This window comes from Hemitrygon akajei, chromosome 27, assembly GCF_048418815.1.
Source record: "Hemitrygon akajei chromosome 27, sHemAka1.3, whole genome shotgun sequence".
Classification (NCBI taxonomy): domain Eukaryota; kingdom Metazoa; phylum Chordata; class Chondrichthyes; order Myliobatiformes; family Dasyatidae; genus Hemitrygon; species Hemitrygon akajei.
Genome location: NC_133150.1, coordinates 43,377,602 through 43,389,994, shown reverse-complemented (window position 1 = coordinate 43,389,994; position 12,393 = coordinate 43,377,602). Strand labels below are relative to the sequence as shown.

The window sequence follows — 12,393 nt, the reverse complement described above, 5'->3', positions numbered from 1 at the left end:
AAGGGAACATAAGAACATAAGAGATAGGAGCAGGAGTAGGCCAATCGGCCCCTCAAGCCTGCTCCGCCATTCAACAAGATCATGGCTGATCCAATCTTAACTCTAGTTTTCACCGAATCCCACAAGGCAACAGTGCCAACCAGCAGGGCACCATGCCGCCCATTTTATTATATTATTCATCCCGCCCAAACCCATGTGATCACCCGGGGAAAAAAACCGAGTTGCCAATTGAGGAGAAAAAATCTGGAAAATTCCTCTCTGACCCATCCAGGCTATCGAAAACTGGTCCAGGAGATCACATGGCTGATCTAAACCTAGCCTCATGTCCACTTACCTGCTCGCTCACCGTATCCCCTAATGCCATTTTTATCCAGGAAAATCTCTATCTCCGTTTTGAATTTATTGAGTGTAGTAGCTTCCACAGCTCTCTGGGGCAGTAAATTCCACAGCCCCACTACCCTCTGAGTGAAGAAATTTCTCCGCATCTCAGTCCTGGAACGGCATCCCCTTATTTTAAGATTATGCCCCCTAGTCCTAGTTTCACCCATTATTGGGAACATTCTCCCCGCATCCACCCGATCAAGCCCTTTCACAATCTTATATGTTTCAATAAGATCGCCTCTCATTCTTCGGAACTCCAATGAGTAGAGTCCCAATCTACTCAACCTCTCATCATACATCAACCCACCCATCCCCGGAATTAACCTAGTGAACCTTCTCTGCACTGCCTCGAGAGCCAGTATGTCCTTTCTTAAATATGGACACCAGAACTACACGCAGTACTCCAGGTGGGGTCTCACCAATACCCGGTACAACTGCAGTAAGACCTCCCTGTTCTTATACTCCATCCCCCTAGCAATAAAAGCCAGCATTCCATTGGCCTTCTTGACCACCTGCTGCACTTGCATACTAACTTTTTGTGTTTCCTGCACCAGGACCCCCAGATCCCTTTGCACAGAAGCACTTTCCAGTTTCTCTCAATTTAGATAATAACTTGCTCTATTATTTTTCCTGCCAAAGTGCAAGACCTCACACTTGTCAGTATTATATTTCATCTGCCAAATGTCTGCCCAATCACTCAGCCTATCTATGTCCCCCTGCAGGGTTTCAATGTCCTCCGCACTCATTACACTCCCTCCCATCTTTGTGTCATCAGCAAACTTCGATACGTTGCACTTAGTCCCTTTCTCCAAATCATTAATATAGATTGTAAAGAGTTGGGGTCCCAACACCGACCCCTGCGGAACACCACTAGTCACCAACTGCCAGTCTGAGAATAAACCATTTATCCCAACTCTCTGTTTTCTGTTAGAAAGCCAATCCTCCACCCCTGCCAGAATATTATCCCCAATCCCATGATTTTTTACTTTAAGTAATAATCTTTGGTGTGGCACCTTGTCAAATGCCTTTTGGAAGTCCAAATACACCACATCCACTGGTTCCCCTTTATCTACCCTATATGTTATGTCCTCAAAGAACTCCAACAAATTTGTCAAACATGACTTCCCTTTTGTAAAGCCATGCTGACTTTGTCCTATTAAGCTATGTTTATCCAAATGCCCTGTTACTGTTTCCTTAATTATCCATTCCAACATTTTGCCAACCACAGATGTTAGGCTAACTGGCCTATAATTCCCAGCCTTCTGTCTATTGCCCTTTTTAAATAAAGGAGTTACATTAGCATTTTTCCAATCTGCCGGGACCATTGCCGAGTCCAGCGAGTTTTGAAAAATTATCACTAATGCATCCACAATCCCGACCGCCACTTACTTCCCTTAAGACCCTAGGATGCAAGTTATCCGGTCCAGGGGATTTATCCACCTTCAGTCCCATTAATTTATCAAGTACCATTTCCTTGGTGATTTGAATCGTAGTTAGCTTCTCTCCCCCTAGAGCCCCCTGTTTATCCAGTGTTGGGATATTTTGAGTGTCCTCTACTGTAAAAACTGATACAAAATATTTGTTCAGCGTTTCCGCCATCTCCATGTCCCCTACCATTAATTTCCCGAAATTGCAGAAGATGCTTACGAGGATATTGCCGGGAATAGAGGAGCTGAGTTAGAGAGAGAGGCTGGCCAGGCTCGGTCTTCATTTCATGGAGAATGAGGGGTGACCTTATAGAAAGGTTTAAAATGATGAGGCATAGATAATGTGGCTGGTAACTGACTTTTCCCCAGGGTAGAGGAATATAAAACATGGGGGCAGACAGTAAGGGTGAGAGGGGAAAGGCTTAGAAGAGATCAGAGGGGCAACCTTTTTCACACAGGTTATATAGAACGAGCTGATGTAGGAACTGGTTGAGGCAGGTACAATAGTATCATTTAAGAAGCACATGGAGGGAGGGGGGCTTAGAGGGATATAGGCTGAATGCAGGAAATCAGAGTCAGAATAAGGAAAGGGAGGTTTTTTCCCTTCTGAGAACAAGCTCCCCCACCCCTTCCTGTATTCCCCACTCTGATCTTTCACTTCTTCTCACCAGCCTATTACTTTCCCCTGGGTCCAGTCCTCCTTCCCTTTCTCCCATTGTCCACTCTCCTCTCCTATCAGATTGCTTCTTCTGCAGCCCTTGACCTTTCCCACACACCTGGCTTCACCTATCACCTTCCAGCTAGCCTCCATCCCCTACCCCCCCCCCCCCACCACCTTTTTATTCTGGTACCTTCCCCCTTCCTCCTCATTCTTGAAGAAGGGTCTCAGCCCAAAACATCGACTGTTCACTCTTTTCCATACATGCTGCCTGACCTGCTGAGCTCCTCCAGCATTTTGTGTGCGCCAAATGAATGAGTTCAGCACAATATTGTTGGCCAAAGGGCCTATTCCTGTGCTGTCCTGTTCTATGTTCTAAAAGACTTGTATTGTTTCTGCAGGCCCGCCTGATTCACTTGCTCTGTGAGTTCCAGTACTCTGACAATATTAATAGTAGCTCATTGTTCTTGTGGGAAAGCAGTTGACTTTTCCCACAGCGGAGCAATAAAGACCAAAGACAATGTAATACATGACAGTATGGCACCACAATCTCCAATAGTATTAGGGCCCAAGAGGTTTCAGGAAGCTAAGAAACTTTGTTTTTCAAAGGTGAGAAAACTAATTGTGCAATATTTTAAAGAAAAAGCACGATTTGCCCAAGTTGCTGAGAGAGCCATTCAAGGGCAGGAACTTAGATAAGAGATAACAGAGAAACCTTCCCTTACAGAGCAAAAACGATTCAAGAGCAACCATAAAATGCTGGAAGAACTCAGCATGTGTGCGTGGAATAAACAGGCTACATTTTGGGCTGAGACCCCTGTCTTGGCACAAAAAGACCAGAATTCTGCACCTGCAGAATCTCTTGCAGTTATTCAGTATAACCGTGCCCTCCAGCACCCAAAACCCATACTCACAGTGCAGGACCCAGAAGAAATCCACGTGATTCACGGGGAGTAATTTATTATCAAAGTATGTACATGTCACAATATACTACCTTGAGAATCATTTTCTTGCAGGTTTTCACATGTAAAAAAAGAAATACAATGGAATGACACAAAGAAAAACTACACATGAGCATACACAGACCGATACTGTGCAAATGAAAAAATAATATTGAGAATAATAAAGAGTTGTGAAACCTTGTTGAAAGCACTTTACCATAACCTGCCTTCTTGAACTTGCTTGGTCTTTTTTCACCCCAGGGAATTCTCCAAAGCTTGGAATTGCTTTTGGAACGAGGCTACAAACCACATCGATCTTTTTATATTGGATTAGGACATGATGAAGAGGTGAGTCAGTTTTTGTCGCCCTGTGTGCTTAAACTCCAAAGAGTGCAGAAAACATTTGAGACATTGCTAGCTCTAGAGGGCCTGAGTTATAGGGAAAAATGGCCAGATTGTCCAGGCTTTTATTCTGTCAGTGAGTGTATTATTCTAGGGTTAGTGTTTAGTAAAGATGTTCTCATGATTTTATTTCTAATTGTCTGGATATTGCACATGGTGCCAAAGTGATATTGCTTGCCAATGGCCTAAGATTCTCTGTTGGAAGAATTACTGTGGAAGTTCAAGATATCTCTGGCAGCCTGCTGAAAGGGCTCATCATGTGATCTGAGCCACCAATGACAACGCAGGTTTCTTACACAGTGAACAAAGAAGAGAAAGGAGGAAGCCTTGAAGCAGTGGAGTTGTTGACGCAGCTCCAATCAAAATCGAGTTTATTGTCACGTGCACAAGTACATGTACGCACAGATGCAGTGAAAAACTTACTTGCAACAGCACACACAGGCACAGCAAATCATATCAGCAGCATTTGCAAGAAAAGCATGAATTAAACATAAATAATACACAATTTTTAATTAAAGCATAAAAAGACCATTTTAGTGCAAAAGGATTAAAGTGGTCCCAGTGTTGCCAAGCTGTAATAATTAGGAGCAACACCTCCTCACGCAAAATGCTGGAGGTACTTAGCAGGTCAGGCAGCATCTATGGAAAAGAGTAAACTGTTGACATTTCGGGCCAAGACTCGTCTTTAGGACTGAGGAGGAAGGGGGAAGATGCCAGAATAAAAGGGTGCGGGGAGGTGAAGGACAATAGCTGGATGGTGATAGGTGAAGCCAGGTGGATGGAAATGGTCAGGGGCTGGAGAAGAAGGAATCTGATAGGAGAGGAGAGTGGGTCACAGGAGAAAGGGAAGGAGGAGGGGAGGGGGATTCGGGGGAAGTAATAGGAAGGTGTGAAGAAGTGACAGGTCAGAGTGTGGAATGGGGGGGTGGAGGGGTGGAATTTGGTCACCAGAAGGAGAAATTTATATTGCTGCCATCAGATTGGAGGGTATCCAGATGGAATATAAGATGTTGCTCCTCCACCCTGAGGGTGACCTCAGCTTGGTACAAGAGGAGGCCACAGAGCGACACATGGGAATGGGAATGGGAATGGGAATTAAAATGCTTGGCCACTGGGAAATCCCATTTGTGGCAGATGGAGCAGAGGTGCTCGACGAAGCAGTCCCCCAATTTACAATGGGTCTCATCAATGTGAAGGAGGCGACATCGGGAGCACCGGATAAAATAGACAACCCCGGCAGATTCACAGGTAAAGTGCTGCCGAACCTGGAAGGACCGTTTGGCTCAATAACCGACTGGTTGGAGGGAAGTAGCTAATCATAAACACAGGAGGTTCTGCAGGTGCTGGAAGCCCAGAGCAACATACTTACACAACACAAAATGCTGGAGGAACTCAGCAGGTCAGGCAGCATCTATGGAGAGGGATAAACAGCTGACATTTAAGGCTGAGACCCCTCATCAGGACTGGAAACAAAGGGGATGTAGCTAGAATAAGAAAGTGGGAAGAGGGGAAGGAGTGCAAGCTGTCAGAAGACTTGGAACTCACACTACCTGGTTCATGAACAGTTAACACACTTCAGCCATCAGGCTCCTGAACTAGTGTGAACACTGAACTGATTCCACAACCTATGGATTCACTTTCAAGGACTCTACAACTCATGCCCTCAATATTATTTATTTATCTATCTATGTATAGTACTGTGCAAAAGTCTTCAGCATATATACGTATATAGTTAGGGTGCCTAAGACTTTTGTACAGTACTGTAGTAATTTCATGTATTGCACTGTACTGTGGCCAAATTTCATGACGTATGTGGGTGATGATGAACTTGATTCTGCTATGGGTTTCTAGTGTGGACTGAGAGTGGGAAGGGGGCAGGGAGAGGGGAGTTTTGGTTGGGACAAGGGGAAGGGAGAGGGCAGGGACTGGGAAGCACCAGAGAGACTTTCTGTGATGTTCAATAAACCAATTGTTTGGAATCAAGTGACTGTGCCTGGTGTCTCAGGGCTGGGTGTGTCTGCACCCTGTGCAATCCCCTGCCCCTGGCAACCCCCTCTCTGCCACTTGTCCCACACCCCTCCTTGTGACACTCAACACTCCCATTCCCGCCAGATTTTAAAAAATCACTCTCCCCTCCACATTGACAAATACAGTACTGTGCAAAAGCCTTAGGCAACTTAGCTGTAGATGTGAGGGTCAACTTTTACATGCAGAGGGTGGTGAGAGTTGGGGACGAGCTGCCAGAGGGAGTGGTTGAGGCAGGTACAATAGTATCATTGGAATGGGTGCGTGGATGCCCAAGGTCATGCTGGAGCAGCCCGCAAGCAGCGCAACGCATTCCGGTGCCAACATAAGCAGCAGCACCAACAAAACTAGGCCACAGGCCCCCTTTACCACCCCTCCCACCCCTCCACACACACAGACAGGCCTCCAACTCGGGAAGCTGGGCAGACAACCTGGTCAGGATGGGCTGCACCTGTTTTATTCTGTGGCCCCAGAAGGAATGGCCACAGACGGTGGAGAAATTGAAGACTCATTGATGCTGAGAGGCTGGAATTTGAAGAGTGAACATATCTAAGGCATATAGGATTAGAGAGGAACTGCAAGACCATGAAGGCATTTGAAAGACAGGAACATAGTTTAAATTCTAACAGTGCTTACCAAGGCACCAGTGTAAGGTCAGCAGGTACAGGTGAGAGTGGGAAAGGGGGTAATGTTTGTTTGGATGCCCTCAGTTTGTTGGATGAATGTCAGCCAAGAGAGCGATGGAATAATCACTGTTTCCTGAGTGAAGAGATTCTGTGGGACTTTTACAAAAGGGGGATTTCTTCCAGTGTCCTGGCCATCTGCACTTCCCAAAACTCCGTCAGGGAACCACAGATCATTCTTTAAATGATTATGTTTATTTGTTCACACAGTAACAGTGATTAAACTGGTAACATTGTTCATTAGGAACCAGGCACTTTGACACCACATTTGCTATAACTGCATTTGACCATGAGACAATTAGACTCAGGAGAAGAATTAGTCCATTTGGATCATCATGCCTGCATGCCATTTCATCATGGCTGATTTATTTTCCCTCGTCCCTATTCCCCTGCCTTCTTCCCATAACCTAATCAACAAACTGTCAACCTCTGCTTTAAATATACCCAATGACTTGGCCTCTACAGCTATCTGTGGCAATGAATTCCACAGATTCACCAGTCTCTGGCTAAAGAAATTTCTCCTCATCCCTGTTCCAGGGGGATATCCTTGTATTCTGAAGCTGTGCCTTTTGGTCCTACACTGCCCCACTATTAAAAACATCCCCTGCACATGCACTCTATCTGGGCCTTTCAATGAGATTCCCCCCCCCCCACCCCCCAATTCTGCTGAACTCCAACCACTACAACCCAGGGCCATCAAACGCTTCTCAAACATTAACCCCTTTATTCCTGGGATGATTTTCATGAACCTGTGCTGGATCCTCTCCAATGCCAGCACATCTCCTCTTAGGCGTGGGGCCCCATGGCTGCTCATCATACAGTAAGCACAGCGCTCACAATACAGAGGCAGCCCAGTGGTTAGCGTAATGCCAGTACGACACCAGCCTGTAAGATTGGGGTTCGATTCCCACTGCTGTCTGTAGGCAGTTTGTGCATTCTTCCCATGACTGTGTGTGCTTCCTCCAGGTGCTCCAGTTCCCTCCCACATTCCAAGGTGTTGTAGACTACGGGGAGAATGGGGTTGAGAGGGATAATAAGTTTGCCATGATGGGATGGCAGATTAGACTCAACAGGCCGATTGGCCTAATTCTGCTCCTATGTCTTATGGTCTTATTCCAAATACCTACGTTTAGGATTAATGAGTTGCGAGCATGCCATGTTAGCACTAGAAGCACGATGACACCTTTGGGTTGCCCAGCACAGCCCTCACTGATTTGATTTGACCCCTTTCATATATGTTCTGGGTGTACATGTGAGAAATCAATCTAATTTTATATATCTTTATAAGTGGAGTATGTCTGATTAAAAGGCTTAGAAAACTGCTCCTCAGACAATTCCCCCTGCCTCCCCTTCCTTACTGTGCAGCACATGCAGAGCTCCGTACAGCAAAGGGTAATTGACCAAATCCACTACGTCACCATCCCAGGCTAAGAGAAATTGTATCTCATGTGATACCATCAAATAACAGTCCGGTCCTATGGAATTAGTGGTGTTCAGATCAATTCGCTGCAAACTCTTCAATTGAATGAGGCAGATTATGTCAACATTAATGAAGATTTAAGCGTGGGAAGTCCCAAAGACTGTCAAAATAGCGACAGATCTTATTGTCTTACCCCACCCTCTCAGCAGGGAAAATATTTGAGTCCGTTTTGTTGCTGTCAAATGGAATTAGTGTGTATTTTTGGTTTCTCTAAGTAAATAGTTCTCTGCAGCAACTCCAGCATTAAACTTGAGAGGAATAAATGCCACCGTTGCTATGGTAACACCACAAACTCCAGTGCAAGGAATTGTGGGCAAGATAAACAGGCATTGAAACCTCAGGGAATTAACTCACGATGGGACCTCAGGAAAAGAGTTGAAAGACATAAGTTAGGGACAGAATCTGTTAAGGACATAAATGCATTGCCTTTCTTCTCCCCGGCGTGCAGGTCGGAGGGTACAATGGCGCCAGGAACATTGCCGCAGTTCTACAGTCCAGAGGAGTGAAGCTCGCCTACCTCCTTGACGAGGGTTCAGCCATCTTCGATGAAATAATACCTGGACTGGAGAAGCAGGTTGCAATGTAGGTACCGCAGACCCTTGTGTGAGCAGAGACTTCAGCTGCCCATGCGGAATCGTAGAGTTTATTCAGCGATAAAAAACGGGCTGGAGACAGAGAAAGAATCCAGACACAGGAATCCAGAGCAACAAATAAAATTTTCAATGGGTCAAGCAGCATCTCTGGAGCGAATTGGGCAGTCAGCATTTCAGGTTGATAGAGGGGAGTTACCTCATGTGCGTGCGAGTGGGTGGGAGTCTTGTTCTGTTATTATTCTATTTTATTCTATGTTGTTTTGTTGATGCTTGTTCTGTTCTGCAGAATATTGCGGACAAGTTGGTGCCAAAATGAGCGGCAACATTTGTGGGCTGCCCCCGGCAATCCTTGGACTGTGTTGGTTGTGAATGCAAACGGTGCATTTCACTGTACATGTCGATGTACATGTGATAATTAAATTAATCTGACTCTAAAAGGTGCAATCCATACCCGCTGAAAGAGGCAACGCAAGTTGCTCGTCTGATAAAAAAGGGCCTATGGTGTGCTTGTCTTATGTGCCTTGTGAAACCTATCGGATATTGAAAGGCCTTGATAAAGTGGATGTGGGGAGGGTATTTTCTATGGTGGGGGAAGTCTAGGACCAGAGGACACAGTCTCAGAATAGAGGGACATCCTTTAGAATAGAGATGAGGAGGGACTTCTTTAGCCAGAGGGTGGTGAATCTGTGGGATTCATTACCACAGGCAGCTGTGGAGGGCGAGTCATTAGGTACATTTAAAGTTGGTAGGTGCTTGATTAGCCAGGGTGTCAAAGGTTACAGGGAGAAGGCAGGAAAATGGTCTTGAAGGGAATAATAAATCAGCCATGATGGAATGGCAGGTATAATCGATGGGCTGAATGGCCTAATTCTGCACCTATGTCTGATGGTCTTACAGTCTTCTACATGGAGTGTGAGTGTAAGGAGTTATTTATGGTTGTCTAAAATTGTGGTTAGCCCACACTTGGAATATCGTTTTCAATATATCGAGATACAGCTTAGTAACAGGCCTGTCAGGCCCAATGAGCCTGCACTGCCCAGTTACACCCATTAATCTACTAACTTACATGTCTCCGGAATGTGGGAAGAAACTGAAACACTCGGAGAAAACCCGCATGGTCAAGGGGGTGAACATACAAACTCCTTCCAGACAGCGGTGGAATTGAACCGGCCGCTGGCGCTGTGGAAGCATCAATCCTCAGACTCCGTTTGCTGTTGAGACAAAATTACATGTTTCCCTGCATGCTTTAACATTTCTATTTACCTGTGACAAAGAGAGCTAATCTAATCTCTTTAAAATGGAGATAGAGGCATGAATATGTAGAGAATGTAGAGAAAGACAGATTCTGATAAGAGAGGGAGGTGGAGTATGGAACCAAACAGAAAGGTGGGGAGTGTAGATGGGAGCAGTTGGGGGAGGGGACCCAGTGGGAGGAGTGTGTGAGAAGAGAGCATGTCCTTGGTGGTAGGGGTCCCTGATGACAGATACTGCTCTCCTGCGATGATATTTTGTGGAGAGGGCTTTGCCCGTGATGGACTGGGCTGCGTTCACTACTTTTTTGAAGGATTTTCCATTCAAGGACATTGGAATTTCCATATCAGGCTGTGATGCAGTCAATTTATCCTCCGCCACACATCTATGTAAGTTTGTCAAAGTTTCAGATATCGTGCCGAACCTTTGCAAACTCCTAGGGAAGTAGAGGTGCTGTCGTGTTCTTTTCATAAATGCATTTGTACTGGGCCCAGGATAGGTCCTCTGAAATGTTAACACCAAAAAATTTTAAGTTGCTGACCCTCTCCACCTCTGATCCTCAAATGACGAGTGGCTCTTAAACCTTTGGTTTCCTCCTCCTGAAGTGAATAATCAGCTCCTTGGTCTTGCTAACATTGAGTGAGATGTTATTGCTATGGCACCACTCAGCCAGATTTTCAATCTCCCTTCTATATGCTGACTCATCACCACCTTTGATTCAGCCGATGATAGTGTTGCTGTTAGCAAACTTGAATATGGCAATGGTGCTGTGCTTAGCCACATGGTCATAAATGTAAAGTGAGTAGAGCGGGGGCTAAGCACACAGCCTTGTGGTCTACCTGGGCTGATGGAGATCGTGGAGGAATGTTGTTGCCAATAGAAACTGACTGGGGTCTACAAATGAGGAAATCAAGGATCCAATTGCACAAGGAGGTGCTGAGGCCAAGGTCTTGGAGATTATTGATTGGTTTTGAGTAGATGATAGTATTGAAAACTGAGCTTTAGTCAATAAATAGCTTTCTGGTGTAAGTACCTTTGCTGTCCAGGGTTGAATAAAGAACCAATGAGCTGGCATCTGTTGCTCTTGTAGGCAAATTGGAGTGTTTCTAAGATGCTTCTCAGGCAGGAGTTGATATGTTTCATCACCAACCTCTGAAAACTGTGGATGTAAGTGCTACTGGATGATAGTCATTGAGGCAGGTTACCGCGTTGTTCTGACACACTGATATAATTGAAGTGTGTGCAATGCAAACTGCTGAAGCGAGAAGTTAAAGATCTCAGTGAACACTCCAGCCAGTTGATCAGCAACATTTAGCCAGGTACCCCATCTTGGCCAAATGCTTTTTGTGTGTTCACCCTCTTGAAGGCTACGCGTATATCAGCCTCAGAGACTGAAATCACAGGATCGTCAGGGGTTGTGGGGGTTTGTCATTGTTCCTCCATATCTTGATGGTCAAAGTGAGCATAGAAAGCATTGATCTCATCTGTAAACGAAGCTTTGTTGTCACCTATCGCTTGATTAAACTTGGCAATAGTATTCACCCCTTCCCTTCAGCTTTTTTACACAGAAACAGACACATTAGCCACCACGTCCATGCCATCAAGTGCCCGTCCACCTTCATCCCTCTTACAAACCAGTGGTGTAACATTGTGATTGTTTGCAGAGTGGGTGCCCCACCGGTGGGGGGGGGGGGGGGGGAGGTCTTTGATGAATGCCCATCCTCATTCACCCCTTCTCTTCACTTTTTTTATACGGAAACAAGCACATTAGCCCACCCCACTTCCTTGTCAAGAAGAACCCGTCTACCCTCACCATTTTACATTGTCTGCCCTGACAATTTCAATGCTGTTTAAATGTTGTGAGTCTCAGTTTCCAACACACACTCAAGATGTGCATTCTCCACTGAAAAAACATTCCTGAGTAATTGGCAGTTAGTTTATTATTCTCACATCTAACAAGATACAGAGTGGAAGAACTTTGTTTTGCATGCCATCCAGACAGATCACTCCAAAACATAAGCAGATGAAGAGAGTGCAACGGGAAACACAATAACAGAGTGCAGAATAAAGTTACTGAAAAGTACAGTGAGGTAGACAAGAAGGAGAAAGGGCTGTTGAGAGGTAGATGGCGATGTAAAGAATTCAACTTTATTGTACAATATGTCCATTCAAGTAGTCTTATAATGGTGGGATAGAAGTTGCCTTGAGCCTGGTGTTGCAGGTTTTTAAGCTTCTGTATCTTATGTCATAAGACACAGGAGCAGAATTTGGCCACTTGATGCATCAAGTCTGCTCCACCGTTCGCTCGTGGTTATTTTCCCTCAACTCCATTCCCCTGCCTTCTCCCCGTAACCCTTGACACTCCATGATCTTTTCCCTGAGGGGAAAGGTGGATGGGGGGTAGAAGATGAAGAAGCCTGGAATGTGAAGGATATGGGATTATGGTGATTGGCAGCAGCATGTGCAGCCAGAGAGTATGGAGAGGAGGTTTCGTGTTAGATAGGGCTGTGCCCACATCTCTCTGCAATTTCTTCTGCTCTTTGGCTGAAAAG

At 45.4% G+C, this 12,393-nt stretch overlaps 1 protein-coding gene across 1 annotated transcript in view; it reads left to right on the top strand.

Annotated features, from left to right (window-relative positions):
• The window catches only part of LOC140717311 (N-fatty-acyl-amino acid synthase/hydrolase PM20D1-like), a 98,071-nt gene that overhangs the window by 23,175 nt on the left and 62,503 nt on the right, over positions 1-12,393 (top strand). Inside the window, exons 3-4 of the mRNA XM_073030776.1 lie at positions 3,669-3,755; positions 8,446-8,579. Coding sequence (XP_072886877.1) covers positions 3,669-3,755; positions 8,446-8,579 — 221 coding nt within the window. The remainder of the gene's footprint in view (positions 1-3,668; positions 3,756-8,445; positions 8,580-12,393) is intronic.